This window comes from Macaca nemestrina, chromosome 6 (assembly GCF_043159975.1).
Source record: "Macaca nemestrina isolate mMacNem1 chromosome 6, mMacNem.hap1, whole genome shotgun sequence".
Classification (NCBI taxonomy): Eukaryota; Metazoa; Chordata; class Mammalia; order Primates; family Cercopithecidae; genus Macaca; species Macaca nemestrina.
Window position 1 is genome coordinate 4,296,181 of NC_092130.1, and position 21,817 is coordinate 4,317,997.

At 50.4% G+C, this 21,817-nt stretch overlaps 1 protein-coding gene and 1 pseudogene across 3 annotated transcripts in view; one reads left to right on the forward strand and one right to left on the reverse strand.

Moving 5' to 3' along the window:
• LOC105480927 (protein FAM153B) overlaps nucleotides 1-526 on the reverse strand; it is a 73,232-nt pseudogene extending 72,706 nt beyond the window's left edge. The window contains exon 1 of one of the 2 annotated variants that reach the window (XR_011624433.1): nucleotides 439-526. The product of XR_011624433.1 is annotated as a protein FAM153B, transcript variant X16 (transcript). Of the gene's footprint in view, nucleotides 1-152 lie in introns of both variants that reach the window. The other variant, XR_011624429.1, reaches the window with a different exon arrangement.
• A 3,757-nt stretch (nucleotides 527-4,283) lies between these two features.
• LOC139363670 (uncharacterized) lies at nucleotides 4,284-5,946 on the forward strand. Its single transcript, XM_071097918.1, has 4 exons — nucleotides 4,284-4,449; nucleotides 4,790-5,162; nucleotides 5,532-5,673; nucleotides 5,809-5,946. Exons 1-4 carry the CDS (start codon nucleotides 4,284-4,286, stop codon nucleotides 5,944-5,946), a joined length of 819 nt encoding a protein of 272 aa, XP_070954019.1.
• Nucleotides 5,947-21,817: the final 15,871 nt, after the last annotated feature.

The window sequence follows — 21,817 nt, forward strand, 5'->3', positions numbered from 1 at the left end:
CGCCGACAGGTGGGGCTGCAGCCCGCGGCAGGCGCCGCTGGGCTCGCCGGTTCTCCTGGCGGGCCCGGTCAGCCCCGGGACCACAGTCGGAAAATCGCAGGCGCGCAGCCCGCCTTGTCTGAGGAGGGGGCCCAGTCTGGCCACGCACCTACCCTGCTCATCGTCCGCAGGGAGATCTGGGGCTGGCACGGGCACTCCGCGGCCACCGGGCTGGCTTCACAGATGGCCTGGCTTCAGCGCTGAGGCTCTGGCCCTGGGGGCTGCCTGGCTGGTGTCAGGCAGCGGGAGAGGCATGGACAGTCTGGGGTTGCCCCTTCCCCCACCCGCCCCACCGCTTCCCGTGCCAGGACGGGCAGTTTGCAGCTGCACCTCTGGCACTGGCGCGGGATGGCGGAGCTTCCCTTGAATGACGTCGGGGTCGCCGAGCGCACAGCCTACCCGGTCTGAGAGTCCTCTCCTCCCGGACGCCTCTCCGGATCCTGGACCCTGGCGCTGGGCAATCCACACAGATTCGAGACTGAGCGGCTGCACATTCTGACTGGGTTTGCTGAGGTACTTCCCCTCATACATTTTTTGTCCTGGGACTGGGGGTTGTGGAAGGAAAGACTGCTTTGCGATGCTGCATAATAAATATGGTTCTAAAAGTGCAGGTGTTAGAAATATCTTCCCTAATTAACCACACTCCTATGTAAGTAAAAAGGAAATCTGAAAATTTTAGTGGAAAATTACTTCTTCTGAAACTAATCTTGATGTTGGACTTCTTTATTCATTAGTTTCTCTTTGATATTCATATCATCCCCTTAACTTACTCTTCTCTCACACCAACCTGCACCCCCCAAGGCTGTTGTAAAGAATTATCTTTAAAAAATCTTATAAGCAGCTGGAACATTTTCATTCCAGTTGATCAAAGAGATCGCTCATGGTTCTGTAACTAGAGCAGAAATATTAGAAAAAGGATAAAATCTATTGTAGTTGTACATAAAGAATATTACTTCCAATTTTATACAGAACTGTAAATTAAAAATAAATGAATGGAAAATAGTTATTTGTAAATACTTTGATCATCAACCTTTGATCTATATTCTCCTCCAAAGCATCCACACTTCAGGGTCTCACCATTTAGGTCCAAGTCTCCTCTGTGTCATTACATGTCTACCACTTTCCCTTTCCACACCCCATAGAGCCCAGACGTCAGACAAATATAAGGGTAAAAAAGAAACATCTTGGCCCGGTGCAGTGGCTCCTGGTTGTAATCCCAGCACTTTGGGAGGCCAAGGTGGGAGGAACACATTGAGCTCTGGAATTTGAGACCAGCTGGGGCAACATGGCAAGACCCCATGTCTCTATTAAAAATTAGCCAGCATGGTGGTGTGTGCCTGTAATCCCAGCTACCCAGGAGGCTGAGGCAGGAGAATTGCTTGAACCTGGGAGGTGGAGGTTGCAGTGAGCCGAGATCATGCCACTGCATTCTAGCCTGGGCGACCGAGCAAGACTGTCTCAAATAAATAAATAAAAAGAAAGTGAAGTTTACGAACTACTTGTTTTAAAAACAAAATCATTTCCAATTTATGTCCCCTTACATTTCTAAATTTTTGCAAGTGCTGTCTCTTCTATCTACGAAAAGTGTTTCCACTTCATTTCCTGCAAACGTTGATTTACATAACACTCAACTCTGACCTACAAAGAATAAGTCTGGCTTCCTATGACGTTCCAGGAGAAAGGGAAAGGCAGCTTGAAAAGCATCCTCCCATCCCGGGTCTGGTATTCCAGTGCACCCACAACATCCCTCCCTCTTGCAGGTCCCAACACATACTGAGCTGCTCATGGCTCCATCGCTGGGCTCACATTCTTCTCATTGCTGGAATGGAATGACCTTTCTCTGCTTGCTTCACTTGGCTCGATAGCTTTTAAGGTTCTCTTTTAAATTTTACCACCAGGCCCTAAATTTCATCCACCATACATGAGGATGATCCTAGGTGGACATGAGAACCCAACTGGACATCCTGTCTCCAGGTGGATAATAGGCCTCTGGTGGATGTCCAGCCCCAGGTTGACACCAAGGCTCCAGGCAAACACCAGGCCCAAGGTGAGTATTAGGCTTCCGGTAAACACCAGGCCCATGTGGATTACTAGGCCTCCGGCAGACGTCAGGCCCCAGGTGTACCCTCGGGCCCCAGGTGAGTATCTATGCCTCAGCTGAACATCAGTCAACAGGTGGATGCCCAAGCCCTTGGTAAACACCAGACAACAAATGAACATCAGGCCCCAGAGAGACATTTGGTCCAGGTGGATACCTAGGTGGCCTGGTGAACCTCAGGCTCCTGATAAACACCCAGGCCACAGAAAGATAACAGGCCACACCTAAACACCCAGGCCTCAGGTGGGTATCAGGCTCCAGCTAAACACCAGGCCCCAAGTGGACACTGAACTCTGGTGCCAGGCTGACACCCAGGCCCAGTTGTACACCAGGTCATAGGGGAATATCAGGTCCCAAGAGGATACCCAATCCCCAAGTAGATATCAGACTGCAGGTGAACACCCATCCCCAGAAGAACACCAGGCCCCAAGTGAACACCAAGCCCGATGTGGATATCAGAACCCAGGTAGGCACCCGGTCTAGGGAGTACTCCTAGGCCCCAGGTAGACAAGGTCCCAGGTGGGCATCAGGCCCAGGTAAACCCTCAGGCCCCACGTGCACACGTGGCACCGGGTGAATAATCAGTCCCAATGTGGACACAGGATCCCAGGTGAACATCAGGCTCAAGGCTGACAGCCAGGCAGCAGGTTTATATGAGGACTCAAGTGAAAACTTCACTCCAAATGGACATCAGACCCCAGGCAAAATTCAGACCTAGGTGGATATCTAGGACAGCTAGTCCCCAGGATTTCAGGCCCTAGGGTGACACCCAGGCTCCAGGTGGACACCAGGCTCATGGAAGAAATTAAGATACAAGTTGACACCTAGGAACTCGGTAAACACGAGGGCACATGTAAATTACTAGGCCTCAGGTGAACACCCACACCCCAGGTTGACTCCAGGCCCCAGGTGAACATCAGGTTGGGTGACATTAGGCCTCACGCAGGTACCTAGATGCTTGGTGAACATTAGGTCAGATTGAAACCAAAGCCACAGAAGGGTATCAGACCCCATGTAAACACCCAGGCCCCAGGTGGGAATCAAGACCCCCCGGTAAACACCAGGCTCCTAGTAGACATTAAGGCCCAGCACAACGCCTGGCCCCAGGTGAACAACAGGCCTAAGGTAGCTACCAGGACCCAAGTGGACGCTGAACTCAAGGTGTACATCAGGTGTACCATAGTAATCCACATGGGGCCTGGTGTTTACTGGTGTCCAGCGTCCCAGTTGGACACCAAGTCACACCGGGACACAGACTCCAGATGGACACCCAGTCTCAGGATGGAAATCAGGCCCTAGGCAAACAGAAGGCCCGAGATGAACATCAGTCCCCAGGTGGGCATCGGGCCCCAGATGATACCAGGCCCCAAGTGGACATCAGACCCAAGGTAAATACCCATCCCTAGGTAGACACCAGACCCCAGGCAGGTTATTGGTCCCAGGAAAACACTGAAGCCCCAGGGAGAAATCAGATCCTAGGTGAACTCTGGTCTGCAGGTGCACATCATGCTGGGCATCCATCTTGGACCTTGTGTTCACCGGGGGCCTATGTCCACCCCTTGGACCTGCTGTTCGTTTGTGGCTTGGCGTTCACCTGGGCCCTGAGAGTCAACCTGATGCCTGATATCCACCTAGGACCTACACAGCCACCTGGGGCCTGATGTCAACCTGCAGTGTAGGCATCCACCAGGGGCCTGATGTCCACCTGAGGTCTGGGGTACACCTGGGGCTTGGTGTCCACCTGGAGCCTTGATGTCATCCTGGGGCCTAATGGCCACCTGGAGCCTGGTATCCATCTAAAGCCTGGGTTCTGCTTGGGGCACTATTATGTCCCCTTGAAGACTCGGTATCCAACTAGGGCCTGATTTTCACCTGAGACTTAATATCTACAAGAGGCCTGGGTGTCCCCCTGAAGCTTTGGTATCCTCCGTGGGCCTGAAGTCCATCTGTGACATTCTCTCCAACTGGGGCCTGGGTGTAAACCTAGTGCCTGATGTATACCTCAAGTCCAGTGTGCACCTGGAACCCGATGGCCACCTGAGGCCATATATCTACCTGGGGCCAGAGTGTCCACTTGGGGCCTAATGTTCACCAGGAACCTAACTATCCACCTGGGGCCTCATGTCTGCCTGGGGATCAGGTGTCAATGTGTGGCCTGGGCATCACTTGGGGCCTGATGTTCAACTGGAGCCTGGTGTCCACCTGGAACCTATTTGTCAACTGGGAACCTGATGTCCGCCTGGTGCCTGACGTCCATTTGGAAACTGGAGTCCAACTGGGAACTACCATACCCCTAAGACAGCGTCAATCTGGTGTTTGATGTCCAATGTTCACCTGGGACTGTCCACTTGAGGCTTGATGTCTGCCTGGAACCTAGGTCTCTACTTCGGTCCCGAATATTGACTGAGGCCTGGGTGTCCACTTGAGGCCTGATGTCTGCCTGGAACCTAGGTCTCCACTTCCGTCCCGGATATTGACTGAGGCCTGGATGTCCACTTGGGGCCTTATGTCTACCCAAAAAGGGCTGTGGCACCATGCACCCCTCCCTATTCCTGGGGAAAGTCTGTGGAGAGTTGCTGTACACCCAACCCTCACAGTTCAGGAACATGCCCTCCTGAAGACACGATCCAGGAAACTGACTTCTTGGCCCAGGTCACTGCTCAAGGCATGAAGCTCTGGAGGCAGCACTGGGAACAGATGCAGCTGCAATTGCCCAGGCTCCCCTCCACCAAGTTGTGCCGCAGGCCGCTGGGGGCTTCCAAATCAGGTGCTGGAATTGGGGCCCTGGAGCCTCGCCCCATCCTGCTGCCAGCGGAAAAAGGGCAGTGCCAGAGAATGTTGCCCTCACCACTGCCCCAGGCCTAGGTCAGCCTGCTGGGCTACTCCTCAAGGGCAAAGGCCACGTGGGTCATCAGCCACTGCCACCTGATATAAGAAAGGGGGCTGAAAGAAGGCTGCCTGCTGGCAAAGCAACCACAGAGCCAGCCAGCCAGTGGCACCCAGAACTGCAAGAACTTTCTCCAAGGTAAGCTCTCAGCCTTCTTTGGTTTTGCTGTACTTTCCAAGTTGTGATTTTCTGAAAAGTGAGTAGGACATTTTCAGGGCAGCGTTAGCAATTTCTAGGCCTAATAGCAATCTAGGAGGATCCCAGTCACTCCTATCCCCGCTGACACTCAGCGGCCCACAGGTGAAAATCCAGAGATGGCTTGATTCCGTCTGACATTTCATTTCACTGTGGTTTCCAATGTTTCTTAGGAAACTGGGCCTAGGTTTGTTTGTTTCTTCTTCATACCATCCTTCTCATACTTTCTTTGTGTTCTTTCCTGGTTGCTATTTTCACTTTTCTTATACTGCATACGTAGGTCCCACGTTTCCGTTCTTTCTTCCTTTCCAGCCTGTGTGTCTTCTGTGCAATGCCTATGGTAGGTAACATCAGGCCCCAGCTGAACACTTTGACCCCGAGTGGACATGAAGCTCCAGGTGAATACCCAGCACCTACCGTGGACATCAGGCCCCATGTGGACAGCAGTCCGCAGGTAAATATAAGGCCCCAGTTTGAAACCCAGCACCCGCCTGAGCCAAGATGACGCCTTCCCACCATGTGGGCAAGAGGGGCAGTTCCCGGATGACAAGGGGCAGGGATAGAGCAACTCCCTACCCACTCTCCCCAGGACGAGGGCAGGTGCATGGGGACATATCCCCTCCAGGTGGACATAAGGCCCGAGCGGACACAAAGGCCCCAGGAAAACATCAGGCCCCAAGTGGACACTGGACTCATGGTGGACATTGGACGTAAGGCACCAGGTTAACACCAGGCCCCAGGTGGACACCAGGTCCCAGAGGGACTCCAGTTCCTGCACGGACATCAGGCTCCAGGAGGACATCAGGCTGCAGTTTGGCTGGGAGGCCCCAGGTGGACACCAGGCCCCAGCTAAACATCAGGCCCCAGGTGAACGCCCATGCCTCAGGTAAATACATCAGGCCCCACGTGGACACAAGGCCCCAGGTACATACCAGGGCCCAGGTGGAAACCTGGCCCCAGATGGACATCAGGCATGTTGGTGGAACACCAGGCGCCACTTGAACTCCAGGCTCCAAGTGGATGTCCAGGCCTCAGGTAAGTATCAGGGCCAAGGTGAATAGGAGGCCCCAGGTGGACAGCAGGCCCCAGGTGGATACCTAGGCCCCTGGTGAATACCAGGCCCCTGGTGAAAATTAGGCCCCAGATGGATATCGGACCCCAGATAAATACACAGTCCCTATGTAGACATCAGCTCCAAGTAGACACTAGTCCCCAGATAGACACAAGGTCCCAGTTGCACATGGACTCAAGGTGTCCATCAAGCACCAGGCTCACACCCAGGCCACAGCTGGACACAAAGTCACAGGTGGACAACCATCCCACAGAGGATACCAAGGACTCAGGTGGACATCCAGGCTCGAGGGGAACAGGAGGCCCTATGTAGGCAGCAGGAACAGGGTGGGTATCAGACTCCAGGTAAACACTCAGGCTCCAGGAGTACAATAGGCCCGAAGTGGATACCAGGCCCCATGTGAGTATCAGTCCTCATAGGATGGCACGCTCCACATGGACACCAGGCGTCAAGTAAATGCCTAGGCCCCTGATGTGTATCAGGCCCCATGGGGACACTCAGACCAGAGCTGGACATGTGGCCCTAAGTGGACACCCAGGACCCAGGTGGATACCTATACCCCAGGTTGACATGAAGACCCAGGACTCCAGGCTTCAAGGGGCCACCAGGCCCCAGGTGGCTGTGGAGGCCCCAGGTGGACATCAGGTACCAAGCTGACACCCAGGGCACAGGTGGACACAAGGCCCCAGAGGATCAACAAGTCCAAGGTGTACATAGGCCCCAGGGGGACACCAGGTCCCAGGTTAACAACAGTAACCAGGTGGATACTGTTGTTTCCACCCCAGGTAGAAACCAGGCAGAAATCAGGCCCCAGTAACACACCAGGCCTCAGGAGGATACCTTGGAACCTGGTGGACATCAGGCCCTAGCTGGACACCAAGATCCAAGTGGACATTAGGCCCCAAGTGTTCACTGAGGCCCCAGGTAAATGCCCGGGTCCCAGGCCAAAACCAGGCCCCTGAAGGACACCCAGGCCCCAGGTGGACATAGAGTCTCAAGTGGACACTTGACTGTAAGTGGACATCAGGTCCTGGGTGGACACACGCCCCAGGTGGATACCTTGGCTCCTGGTGAACATTCGACCCCAGGTGCACATCTAGGTCCCATGTGGACATCCGGGCCCAGGAAGTCCTCAGGCACCAAGAAACACTCAGGCCCCAGCTGGACATCTGGTCCCAGGTTGACACCCAGGCCTCAGGTGGACACCAGGTGCTAGGAGAACTTCAGGCCCCTGCTACAATCAAGCCCAGGGTGGACACCCAGGCCTTATACCAGGTCCCAGGTTTTACATTTTATAAAAATAGAAAAGTTAGCCGGGCCTTGTGAGGCATGCCTGAATCCCAGCTACTCAGGAGGCTGAAGCAGTAGAATCGCTTGAACCCAGGAGGGGGAGGTTGCAGTGAGTCGAGATTGTGCCACTGCACTTCAGCCTGGGCGACAGAGGGAGAATCCATCTCAAAAAAGAAAATAATATTCTCTGCATAATTAATTTGTATTTTTGACTGATAAAGCACACCAGAGTTGAACATATTCTTCTTAATGAGAGTCATGTTTAAGAAAAACTAGATTCAAAATTTGAACCTCAGCAAATCAATACCAGTCATTACTTAGATAGCATAAAAATAAGAAAGAGTGGCCATAGGTTATGACAATATTTGTGTTTAACTTGTAGAGAATTTACACGTTTATTTAAATTCTAAGGTTAAAATATTTTGTGAATGATTAATTTTCTTCTTGTAAAATCAATTCAGAATATAGTAGTCCTCCTTATCCGTCGGGGATACATTTCAGCATCTTCAGTGGATGCCTCAAACCACAGACAGTACTAAATCCAATATAGATTATCTTTTTTTCTATACACACATGCCCTATAATTAACTTTTACCTTTTTACTTAAAAGGAACACTTCACAGCTTCTCTTTGGCATTTTTGAATTGCAGCATCTGTACTTTTGCACTTTGGGGCCATTCTTAAGTAAAACAAGAGTTCTTTGAACACAAACACTGCAATATCTCAATTGTGGATCTGATGACCCAGAGGGTTGCTAAGTGACTAACCAGTGGGTAAGGTAGGCAGGTAGATGTTGTGGGCAAAGAGATGATTCACGTCCTGGGTGGGCCTGAGTAGAGAGGGATGACAGGAGCTCCCATTACACTACTCGGAACAGCATGCAAGTTAAAACTTGTCAATTGTTTATCTGTGGATTTTTCATTTAATATTTTCAGACCAGAATTACCTGTAGGTAAGTGAAACCACAAAAGCCAAATGCAGCTTACATGGTACTACAGTGTTAGAAAGAGATGTTAACAGAAACGATCATGCTGTCACAGCCCCTGGTGTGCTGTTACTCACATTTTAAAACAAAATCATCCATTATAAAAGATAGTCTGTTAAAGTGAGGAGTACAGTGCTACTATGTTAGATTGCACGTATGTTGGAAAATATTCTCTGTTAAAATGCAGCCCTCAATTTCCAAGCTGTTTTTTCAGTTTTAAAACTGGCTTTTATTGGCTGGACATGGTGGCTCACACCTATAATCCCAGCACTTTGGGAGACCAAGGCGGATGGATCACGACGTCAGGAGTTCAAAACCAGCCTGCCCAACATGGTGAAACTCTGTCTCTACTAAAAATACAAAAAAATTAGCCAGACACTAGCCAGGCATGGTGGCTCATGCCTGTAATCCCAGTACTTTGGGAGGCTGAGGCGGGTGGATCACGAGGTCAGGAGTTCGAGACCAGCCTGGCCAATATGGTGAACCCCCGTCTCTACTGAAAATACAAAAATTAGCTGGGCGTAGTGGTGCGTGCCTGTAGTCCCAGCTGCTCAGGAGGCTGAGGCAGGAGAATTGCTTGAACCCAGGAGGCAGAGGTTGCAGTGAGCCAAGATCGCACCACTGCACTCCAGCCTGGGCGACAGAGCAAGACTCCGTATAAAAAAAAAAAAATTAGCCAGACACCAAATGCCAGGGTGTCTGGGCAGAAGACAGTTGGACCAATGAGATCTTGTATAGCCCAGAAAGAGGAGGTGAAATGCCCAGGGACACACAGTAAAGCAGTGCTGGGGACCTGCAGCCCACTTTGACCCCACTGGCAGCCGTCTCTGATCCACCTCTGTTCCGTGGTTTCTCCCCACCCTAAAGGTTCTACTCTGCTCTTGTGCCTCAAACCTACTTCAACTGTGCAGACATCAAGGAAGCCTTCCCTGGCCTCAGCTTGAGGGAGAGCTTCCTCTGTCTGAGCCAGATCCTAAAACCAGTAAATGGACATTCTAAGGAGACAGGTTTTGGCTTAACCCAAGAAAGGACTTCCTGGGAACTGAAGCTCTCCAGATAGGCCATGAACTACCTGAGGATGTAGTGAGCGCACTATGACTAGAGGTATGCAAGCAGACGGGGAACCAATGTGGCATGGGCTGCTCTGAAATAACATATGATGCAGCACTTGGCATGAGCTCCAGCACCTGGTCAGCAAGCACCTCATCAATGTTTATCTTATCTTTGTCCCATCAGAGATGATGAATATCCCGTCCCTCAGGGAAATCAAGCAGAGGCTCCAGGATTACTGGACTCTTTGAGTGCCTGGCACAGGAGTCCGTCCAGAGCAGGTGGGTACTCGCAGTGTTTGATAGACTGAATGACCCCCGCCATCCGGTCACGTAGGCAAGTGAGGAGCCTGCTCACCTTGAGGTGCCCCAGGTGCATGTGAGTCCGCTCAAACATGTGCAGAAAGTACTTGACTTTACTCTTGTCTGCGATGATGCACACAACCGCTTTCCTCTTGAAGCCGGCGTCCAGCAGGTCCTTGAAGATGTCCACATTGGTGAACATGTCCATGACCACAGCTATCACCTGGGAGCAAGAAGAGAGACAGGGGCCTGTCAGACAGCACAGCAGTGGGGACAGGGTGCTTCAGCAGAATGCACAGCCCTCCCATGCCACCAGCCTCTCACGGGTGCCCACTCTGGCCCCACTCCTGGAAGCTCAGGACTGGGACCAGGAAGTGAGGGACATGGGGTCTCTCTTGCCCTGAAGTTCTAGCTGCAGCCCCAGCTCTGGACTCACCAGGGGCCCTGTGTTGGTGCATTCCCAGGCCAGGGCTGGCTACACGCTGTCCCCCTCGTAACACCTGGGGATGCTGAGATGAACGAGATGTGTCAATGGCCAGGGAGAAGGGCAGCAGCTAGTGTGGTCACTTGCTGGGGCCTCTCCTGCATCCCTGGACTGGAGTGGACAGAATGACAGAAAAACAAAAAACCTGAACAGACCAATAATGAGTAATGCAATTAAAGCAGTAAAAAAGTCTCCAGTCAAAGAAACACACAAGAATCATGGTTTTACTGCTGAATTCAACCAAATGTTTTTAAAACAGCTAATACCAATTTTACTCAAAATATTTCCCCAAAAAATGAAGAGGAAGGAATACTTCCAAACTTGTTCTATGAGGCCAGCATTACCTTGGTACAAAAAGCAGACCAAAACACAACACAGAAAGAAAACCACAGGGAAATATTCCTGATGAACATAGATGCAAAAAATCCTCAGCAAAATACTTGAAAAGTGCATTTGACAAAACAATAAAAAGATCATCTGCCATGATCAGGTGGGATTCATCCGAGGAATATGAGGATGATTCAATAAATACAAATAAATAAATGTGCTACATCACATTCAGTGAATCAAGAAAAAAACCATAAAATCATTTCCGTGGATGCTGAAAAAAATTCAACACTCCTTCATAATAAGAATTCAAAAAATGAGTACAGAAAAAAACATATCTCAGCACAATAAAGGCCATATATGACAAAAACACAGCCAACATCATAAACAATGGGGAAAAGTTAAAAGCTCTTCCTCTAAGATTTGGAACAAGTGTAGCTACTTTTACTACTTTTATTCATCATAGTACTGGAAGTCTGAGCTAGAGCAATTAGATGGGAGAATGCTATAAAAGACATCCAAATGGGAAAAAAGGAATTCAAATTGTCTCTGTTTGCAGGTGACATGATCATATATATAGAGAACCCTAGAGATTATACAAAAAAAAAACCCTACTAGAAACAATAAATAAATTTAGTAAAGTTACAAGACACAATGTCAATATACTAAAATGAGTAGCACACGCATGGGCCAATAGTGAAACACCCAACCAAGAAACCAAGAAAGCTATTTCATTACCTCTATGACCAAAAAAATACCTAGAGATAACCGAAATGGTTAAAGATCCCACAACAAAATTATAAAACATAGATGAAAAATATTAAAGCAGACACATGTAAATGGACAGATAGTCCATGTCCAAGCACTAGAAGAATATTGGTAAAATATCTGTATCACCCAATGTGATCTACAGAATCAATGCAATCCATGTTAAATTACAAAACACATTCTTCATAGAAATGGAAAAAAAATTCTAAAATTCACATGGAAATGCAAAATACCTCAGATAAAATAATCTTGAATAAAAAGAAAAAAGCTGGAAGCATTACAATACCTGGTTTCAAAATATACTACCAAAACAGCATGGTACTGGCAAAAAAAAGGGGCAAGGAGAGACAGAGACAGACAGACATACATGAATGAAAGAGTCATAGACAAATGAAACAGTGTAGAGAATTCAGAAATAAATTCACACGTTTAGTCAACTCATTTTTAACAAAGGCACCAAGAACGCACCTTTGGGAAGGACAATCTCTTCAGTAAACTGCTAGGGAAACACAACACCCACATGTACGAGAACAAATTTAGAACTTTATCTTACCATATACAAAAATCTACTCAAAGACTGACATGTAGAACCTGAAACTATGAAACCACTAGAGAAGAAAACATAGGATAAATGCTTCATGAAATTGGTTAGGACAAGAGATTTTGAAACAGCCATCAAAAGCACAAGCAACCAAAGCAAAAATAGACAAATCCAATTACATTAAACTTAAAAGCTTCTGCAAAGCAGAGGAAGCAATCAACAGAATGAAGAAACAAACCAGACAATGGAAGTATTTGCAAACTATGCATCAGTCAAGGGGTTAATACACAAAACGTATAAAGAACTCAAAGTACTCAAAAGCAAAAATAGAAATAATCTGATTTAAAAATCAGAAAAAGATCTACCCAAAACCTTTGTCCCCCACCATTATTTCCCCCATCTTTTTTTCCCGATCGCCTTTGGCCCCCTCTCTTTTGCCACCCTTTTTCTTCCTCCATCTACCCCAAAACATTTTTCCCCACCGGTTTTTCCCCACTGTCTTTTCGCAAAGCCTTCTCTACTCACCCGCTCACTACAGTTTTCCCCACCCATCTACCCAAAAACTTTTCCCCTCATCTTTTCTCCCTCTCCCTGGCCACCCTTTTTCACCCCTCCCACTCCCATCACCCTCTTTTGTTCCTCCATCTCCCCAAATACATTTTCCCCCATCTCTTCCCAAAGCCTTCTCCCCACTCCTGCTGCTCGCCACCCTCTTTCCCCCTCCATCTACCCAAAAGCTGTTTCCCCATCGTCTTTTTCTCCCTTCCTCCTTGCCACCCTCTTTTCCCTTCTCCACCTACCCAAAAACATTTCCCTGCCGTCTTTTCGCAAAGCCTCCTCCCTACTCCTCCTCATTACCCTCTTTTACCATCTACCTCCCCAATTTTTCCCCACCATCTTTTCACAAAGCCTTCCCCGCTTCCCGCTCGCCCTCTTCTTTCCTCTATCCTGCTTGCCACCCTCGTTTTGCCCTCCATCTACCCTAAACTGTTTTCCCCATGGTCTTTTTCCCAACCCTCTTTCCCCACTCCCCCTGGCCACCCTATTCTCCCACTTGCCACCTTCTTTCCCCACTCCGTCTACCCACGTTTTACCCACCGTCTTTTCCTTCTTCACTTTCTTTTCTGCCCACCGCTTTTTCGCAAAACCTTTCCTCCTTCCTGCTCGCCACCCTCTTTATCCTTCTCCCGCTTGCCACCCTCTTTTCCCTGTCCATCTACCTAAAAGTTTCTCTCCTCACTGCCTTTTCGCAAAACCTTCTCTCCCTCCTGCTTGCCACTCTCTCTTCCCACTCCCTCTCTGCACCCTCTTTTCTCCTTCCACTTGCTACCCTTTACCCCCGCTCCATCTACTCAAAATCTTTTTACCCGCCGTCTTCTTTCCCTTTCTTTTTTTCCCAACCGTATTTTTGCAAACCTTCTCTCCCTCCTGCTCACCCCCATTCCCCCCTCACCACCCTCTCTTTCCCCCTTCCATCTGCCCAAAAACTTTTTCCCCACCATCTTTCCGCAAAACCTTCTCACCCTGTTGTTCACCACCGTTTTTCCTCTTCACCTACCCCCAACATTTTTTTCCCACCATCTTTTCCTCACCGTCTTTTTGCAACACCTCTGCTTGCCATCCTCTTTTCCCTGTGGCGCTAACCACCCTCTTTACCCGTCCATCTACCCCAAAACTATTTTCCCCTTCCTACCGCTCCAGCTACACTACATCCCAGGTTGGGGGTGCTCCCCTGGCTGTGGTTGGTGGTGGCGGCCAAGACTGCAGACTCCGTCACCGCCACCAACCACAGCGAGGCGAGCAGCGGTGCCACAGCCATAGCCTCCAGCATGCGGCGGTGGCTAACCCTTGTCCTGGTCCTCTAAGCCGGGCATGGAGCAGCTCAGCACGCAGACACACAAGAGCCCAGAATGGCCTGACTTCCCTTTGGCACCTTTTATATACCGAGGTTATGCATATACGGTTCCTGGACTACATGTTCCAGGATTGGATAAGAGAAAACTCAGAGGCCTACTGTGATTGGACTTTATTATCATGTTCTGATTGGATGAGAGCAAGTCTTAGGACAATCAATCAGAGTATGAAAATAAAATCCAATCAGAGAAGGCCTAGAGGCTTTCTCTCATCCATTCAGAACAGGTAGTCCAGAAAGCTTATGCATACCCCCACGTGCATGCTGAGGAGGCATCCTAGGCTTTCCTATAACGGCCTGCCAAGCTGCTGTGTTTCCAGCTTAGCAGACCAGGGGAAGGGGGAGCTGGAGGCTGGACCCTGCAACACTGCGGCTGGCCTCGCTCTGGCTGGCAGTGGCGACAGAGACGGCACCACGGCCAGAGCAGTAGGAGGGTGGATGGCAGCGGGAGCTGCTCTTGACCTGCTAGAGGTCTAGAGGAAGTGGGGGCTCCCTGCCCCATGCTGGAGGCTGGAGACTCGGCCACCGAGGCTCCCCTGGCTGTGGTCAGTGGTGTCGACCAAGACTGCAGCTGTTACAGTGGTAGAAGGGTTGCAGGGTAGGTGCACTCACTGTGGCTGCACTGCCCTACTGCGAGGGATTGGGGGGTATATTTGATGTGCTCTTTAGGCTGCACTGCCTGCCGCAGAGGGCTGATGGGGGACGCTATCGGACACTGCATTGCTGTGGGGTGGGGGGGCAGGTTGGCTGCTCTATCAGGGCCTACACTGCCCAAGGTTGAGGAGTTGGAGGCAGTTTGTGTGCGTTATCGTGCACTGCCAGCTGCTCGGGGGAGCGGGTTAGGGATGTTATTTGCTGCACTGCCCAAGGCAGGGGGCGGGGTGGGTGAGCTATCCTGGGCTACAATGCCAGGCAGCAGTCAAGGGCAGCTTAGGGGAGCTGTCAAATGCTGCACTGCTCGTGGGGGAAGGGGGAAATTGGGGTGGGGGGATTGGTTGGTGCACTATCCCCAGCATTCACTGCCTGTGACGGGAGCAGATTGGGGGCGCTATCCCAGGCTGTGCTGCTGCCTGCGGCCCTGGTGGGGGGCCAGTTTGGGGCGCTATCAAGTGCTGCAACACCCGTAACAGGGACGGGCTGTGGACACCATTGAGTGCTACGCTGCCCCAGGCTGAGTGGTGGTTTGGGGGCGCTATTGGGGGTTACACTGCCTGCGGTAGTCTCTGGGTGTGTTGTGGGTGCAATCTGGGGGCTACATTGCTGGCTGTGGGGGCCAGGTTAGGGTCGCTATCAGGGTCTGCACTGCTGCTGCCAGTGGCAGTTGCAGAAGTGCCTGGGACAGCAGTGGCCTCCGAGGAAGGGGCCTTTCTCCTCTTCCCAGACTCAGAGCTCTAGAGGGTGAACTCCTCCTGCTCCTGTTGGAGTGGGGCCAGCGCACAGAGTTTTCGCACCACTCCTCTGAGCATGGTAGGGCTCCCACACCCACCATGGTTCCCCAGCCCTCGCCCTCTCGCTGTGTGTTGTGGAGACCATCTGGGACTCCTGGGCATGGAGTAGTAGGCACCACAGGACTCAGGGCCCTGTGGGTGGAGGAGTCAGGAATGGGAACCAGTACTTGGGTGAGGAGGACTGGCTGAGTGTGAGTTTCTGCTCTTCCTGCTCCCCAGGGAGCACCAGGCACTGTGGTGTCTCCAGTCCTCACCCCAGGTCAGGAAGCCAGCTTGGGCCAGGAGGAGAGGCTTGACTTTGGCGGGTGGGTGTGAGTGCCTTCAGTGAAACTGGCGTCTGCCACCCGGTGGCCAGCATGGCAAGGTAAGGCTCTAACACTACCACTGTCTGCATCCTGATGTAGGTTTTTCTGGCTTTGCTTGTCCAGCTGCTCCAAGCCAGGCTGGTGAAGTAGGAGTCATCTGTGGTGAGCTGGAGGTTGGAGCCTGCAGATGGCATGGCTCTGTGGCTCATCTCCTGTGGTTGTGGCAGTGACAGTGATGAAGACCGCAGCGATGGAGACTACAGCTCGACAGGAGCAGTAGGAGGGCATCCATGGAGGCCAGGTGGTAGGAACTCTGGAGGGTGGGCAGGTGCATGGAAGGTGACAGCAGCGCTGCTTGTATTGGCGTCGGCACTAATGGTGGTAGCAGCAGCAAGTCTGGTGGCCAGAAATGGGGAGTAGGAGCGCTTTGGGGCCTGGCCCTTCCTAGGGTAGATAGGAAGCTGCTGGTTCTGTTCGGTACCGCAGGCCTCAGTGACAATGGTGGAGGTGCAGCCAGGGCAAGGAGGAGTCCTCTCCATTCTTCTGCAGTCTCCGGAGGGTGCCCTGCTCTTGCTGGTGCCTGAGCCAGGAGTGAGTGGCAGCACTGTCTCATTCTTAACAGAATTTAGGGGGTGACTATTTGTGTATCTTTTTGCTTGTTTTTCGTTTTGATAACTTACCCCTTAAGGAACAAAAGGCTTCTTTGGCTGGGTTTTGGTGTGGGGGGATCCCCTTCCCATGCAAGGCAAAGGGTGCTTTCCTGGTAAGGTGTGTGTTGGAGGGAGTTCACCAAGGGGAATAAAGGGAACCTCCCAGGAAGATGGCTGCTGTGGCAGATCCCCACCTCTGGACAGCCTCTGGGCCACCTAGTTTCTCCTGTGGAAGAGAGGAGGCTTAGACCTGTATCACCTGTGTCATCAAAGAGGTATCCTGGCTGGGCCAGTTGATTTGACGTTCCCACTTCTTCAGCCCACCTGCCCATGGTGTCACCTGGGGGAAGCGGATCCTCATGCCACGGGGGCAGAGGCTTCTCTGGCAGGCTGATTGCTGAAGGGGGTTCTGTCCTGCCTGCTGCTGGGGAGGGCTTCTATGGCCAGGAACTGATGCTGGGACTCTTCTGTTGGTGTCCTGCTGCCTCTGAGTTGTCTCCGGGTTCTCAGGGACTCTCAGATCTGTGAAGACAAAAAGGTTTCCTGGCTAGTTTGCATGGTGTGGTTGGGGTCACTTTTGCTACATGTCCCTCAGGCACCCTAGTGCCTCTGGGGGAAAAGGGAATTTTAGATTTACTAGAGAAAAAATGTGTCTATGTTGGCTGCTTATTGTTAGCAGACTTCCGAACAGTTCCACCCTAAGGTCATGGCGGAATGGTCACCTCTTGTTGGATAGACTCCCGCTCCATTGTGGAAGAAACAGCTTAACTGGGCTGTGCTTTCTTGCTAGCTTGAGGATAGAAAACGCTAGGTTTTTGTCTCCTTTTTCAGTTGAGTTATGGAAGTGCCATGCATAGCCACAAAACAATTCCTTCAGTTCTGGAGTTGTTAGACTGTCTTCTTTCTAGCAACATCCAGCATTCTCCTTTCAGTGGGATAATAAGAGAGGGTTCCTAATCTAACAGGAAAGGTGTTCTTATATTGTACAACAAGAAACATGAACTAATGCTGAAAAATTTAGTTGTTCTTTTAAATTTAGAAACCCCTTATTATATTTATAATATTTGAAACCAGTAAAATTAAGATATCATAATTAAGATAATCTTTTAAGATTTTACATTAATTAGCATTTAGCAGATGACCATAACAAATTACTTTTATGATGTTACATTAATTGCCAATACAGATTTCTTTCTGGTTATTACAAATCTGTTTGCAAAATTTTATTTTGTCATTTATTAAATTTTTGTATAATTAGTTGCTACATCACAGGTATACAAAGTTAGCAATGTTAAGCATGGTTACAAATACTTAAATTCAGTTTTAGTGTCTTATTTTTTATTAATAGTCTAAAACTTATAAAATGCTTTGTGCATTAGTATTGGTAACATTTTTTAGTATGAATTATCATTTCAAAAATGTTAAGAACATAGCTTTCCCATCTTTTTTTTTTTTTTTTTTTTTGAGGTGGAGTCTTGCTCTGTCGGCCAGGCTGGAGTGCAGTGGCATGATCTCTGCTCACTGCAACCTCTCCCTCCTGGGTTCAAGTGATTCTCCTGCCTCAGTCTCCTGAGTAGCTGGGATTACAGGCACGCACCACCATGCCTGGCTAATTTTTGTGTTTTTAGTAGAGACGAAGTTTCACCATATTGGTCATGCTGATCTCAAACTCCTGAACTCAGGTGATCCACCTGGCTTGGCCTCCCAAAGTGTTGGGATTACAGGTGTGAGCCACCACACCCAGCCTATTTATTTATTTTAGAGACAGGGTCTTCCTCTGTTGCCCAGGTTGAGCTATGACTGTGGTGTCTTCATAGCTCACAGCAGGTTCAAACTCTGGGGCTCAGGAGATCCTCCTGCCATGGCCTCCCGAAGTGCTGGGATTACAGGCATGGGCCCTGCGCCTGGCCTAAATTGTAATACTTTTGCAGTTTGCCTCAAACAAGGGCTGGCATCTGGGCAAGGTCTGCCGGGGGCCTCCCACATGCAGGCAGTCTCTGCGCTGTGCCCTCCACCAGCGCTGAGGGCCCAGTGCCCACAGGCACCCCTCTGCTTTCCCCTCCGGGAAAGGCCAGGACAAATGACTTTTGAGGTTACCTGAGGGACTTTGTCTGGAAAAGGGTGTGAAGCTGAAGCTAATGGCCTCAGTGCCCAAAGGGGAACGCTTCCCATTGGCCTATGGAAGCCACAGGCCTGACAGTGGGTCCTGGTCTTGGGGGTCTCAGTCACCTGCCCACCCATTCCCCCCTCACTTAGGCATCCACCTAGCAGGCTGCTCACACCCCCTTCCATCTGTCTGTGCTCAGCCAATCAGGCAAGCCAGGGTTACAGCCCTCCCTGCCCTGGGCCCTGGCTCCATGAAGCACCATGGGCCTTGGAAGACCGCCCCAAATCATCCCATGTCCCCAGTATCTTCTGCCAAGGCAGGAGTTTCCCTGGGACCCTGACTGGTCCACTTCCTTGGCACAGTTTGTAGCTGTGCCTGACACAGCCCACCTACCTGGCTTCTGTCCCAAACCCGCAGCCAGGCCATGTGACAGCCGCTGCCTGTGCCCAAACATTCATCCAGCCCCACCCAGGAGAGCCAGACACTCACACAATCTCACCCACACACCCTCACCTGCCTGGCCTTGCCGCGCCCCCACCCCACCCTCCCTCTAAACCTACTGGGGCAGCAGCTTCCCCTACCTTCCGCTTGCTCCACCTCCTCCTAGAGCTGGGTCACACAGTTTCCCTCACCTTTGGCAGGTTGGTCATGGCCCTGGCAGGTCTGAGGACAGGATGGGCACAGGACTGGGTGCAGCATAGAAAGGTCAGGGAGTGCAGCCTCCTACTCTGTGCCAGCTGCCAGGCCCTGGAGCTTACTAGGCTGATGGGGACAAAGAATGCACCAGAGGGGACAGTGACCATTGTCCCCGGGTTAGTCCACCACAGAACTGATGGGAGGTTCACAGATGTACTGAGTGCCCTGTTGCATTGGTCCTCAGGGGCAGGTGCTGAGATGGAGTTAGGAGAGCAAAGGGGAGGAAGGGAGCTGCGCATAGTGGCTCATGCCTGTAAATCCGAGCACTTGCGGAGGCCAAGGTGGGAGCATTTCTTGAGGCCAGGAGTTTGAGACCAGCCTGGGCAAAATAGTGAAACTCTGTCTCTAAGAGAAAAAAAAAAAAAAATAGCCAGGCGTGGTGGCTGTATTCCCTGCTACTCGGGAGACTAAGGTGTGAGGATCAGTTGAGCCCAGGAGTTGGAGGCTGCAGTGAGGTATGATCATGCCACTGCACTCCAGCCTGGGCAACAGAGCAAGACCCTGTCTCAAGAAGAAAAAAAATTGGGGAGGAAGGGGATTGGGCAGAGAGCACCAGCAGAGGAGCTCTGGATCTAAGTGCCTGACAGATGAGTCCCCCGTTAGATAGAAAAGGCCCTGATACCACTTGCTCAGTCACTGGCCAGCAGGGAAGAGGGTGACCTCGATTTGAGAGCTGAGGGGACCCTGAAGGTGCTGACAGCTGGGCAGTGATGAGTCCTTCTGAAGGGGCGTCGCGCCTTCCCCACTCAGTCATGCTGGGCCAGGCTGGGTAGCGGGTGCTCTGGGCTGCAGACATTAAGCCTTTAGAATGGAAGCTGGTTGATGGCAGGACTGCAGCCAGCTACTCTGGCCGTGGAATACTCTGGTATTCCAGGACTACGTCTCTACTCTTGCCTCCCCGGTCTGTCACAGGCCAGGACCCACAAGGCCCATGGCATGCTTCAGTGAATGTGTACAGGAATGAGGGAATGAACTTCTTCGAAAGAAGTTCCTGCGTGGTGAGATTCTGGAACTTGGACTCAGCGACCTGCATTCACATTCAGTCCTGGCCCTTCTTAGCTCTGTGACCTTTGACCTGCCCTAGGCCTTAATTTCCCTGTTGGTGAAATGAGAGTGATGATGCCTGTCATGATAGTGCATTTTCTCTTTCTCTGTTTCTTCTTTCTTGTCTCACTGTGTCACCCAGGCCGGAGTGTTGTGGCACAATCTCGGCTCACTGCAACCTCTGCCTCCCAGGTTGAAGCAATTCTTGTGCCTCAGCCTCCCAAGTAGCTGAGACTACAGGCATGTGCCACCACACCCGGCTAATTTTTTTGTATATCTAGTAGAGATAGGGTTTCACCATGATGGCCAGGCTGGTCTCGAACCCCCATATGAAGAGATCTACCACGTTGGCCTCCCAAAGTGCTGGGATTACAGGCATCAGCCACTGCGCCAGGCTGTCACGATATTTCAGTATAGTAATGTAGAATCATGTGTAGGCCATGACCTTCCTTAGGTGGAGCAGAAAATGTTACCTCCATGTAAAAAAAGGAACAGGGGGCCAGATGCGGTGGCTCATGCCTGTAATCCCAGCACTTTGGGAAGCCAAGGAGGGTGGATCTCCTGAGGTCGGGAGTTCGAGAACAGCCTGACCAACATGGAGAAACCCCATCTCTACTAAAAATACGAAAAATTATCCGGGTGTGGTGGCACATGCCTGTAATCCCAGCTACTGAGCAGGCTAAGGCAGGAGAATTGCTTGTACCTGGGAGGCAGAGGTTGCAGTGAGACCACACCATTGCACTCCAGCCTGTACAATAAGATTGAAACTCCATCTCAAAAAAAAAAAAAAAAAAACCTGAACTAAAAAATAAAATAAGAAAAGGAACAGGAACAGGAAGAAAATATGGCAGCCAGGAATGTTAACAGTCATTGTATCTGGGGGATTTTTTTGTTTTAAGTTTTTGTTTTTGTTTTTTTTGAGACAGAGTCTCACTCTGTCACTCAGGCTGAAGTGCAGTGCGGTGATCTTGGCTTTTTGCGGCCTCCACCTCCCAGGTTCAAGCAGTTCTCCTACCTTAGCCTCCTGAATAGTTGGGATTACAGGTGCCTGCCACCATGCCCAGCGATTTTTTTTTGCAATGGTTTGAGATTTTAAATCTGTTTCTGAGTATTCGCAGGGTTTTGAATGGGAATGTGAAAGAGTTGGGTCATGGAATATTAGCAGAGTGCATTTTAAACAGATCCCCAGGAATAATTACTTTTAAATTTTTATTTTTATTTCCATAGTTTTTGGGTACAGGTGGTTTTCAGTTTCACGGATGTGTTCTGAGATTCTAGTGGGTCCATCACCTGAGCAGTGTACACTGTACCTAATATGCAGTCTTTTATCCCTCATCCCCCTCCCATCCTTTCCTCTCCAAGTCCCCAACGTCAGTTATATCATTCTTAGGCCTTTTTATCCATGTAGCTTAGCTCTCACTTTTAAGTGAGAACATATGATTTTTGGTTTTTCATTCCCGAATTACTTCACTTAGAATAATGGCCTCCAGCTCCCTCCAAGTTGCTGCAAAAGGCATTATTTTGTTGCTTTTTATGGCTGAGTGGTATTCCATGGTGTATATGTACCACATTTTCTTTGTCTAGTTGTTGGTAATGGGCGCTTAAGTTGGTTCCACA

Coding starts and splice junctions, on each gene's coding strand:
- LOC139363670 (XM_071097918.1), top strand. CDS start 4,284: ATGTGTGGCCTGGGCATCACTTGGGGCCTGATGTTCAACTGGAGCCTG. Junction 4,450..4,789: donor CCTAAGACAGCGTCAATCTG/GTGTTTGATGTC, acceptor TTCTTGGCCCAG/GTCACTGCTCAAGGCATGAA. Junction 5,674..5,808: donor ATGTGGACAGCAGTCCGCAG/GTAAATATAAGG, acceptor CACTCTCCCCAG/GACGAGGGCAGGTGCATGGG.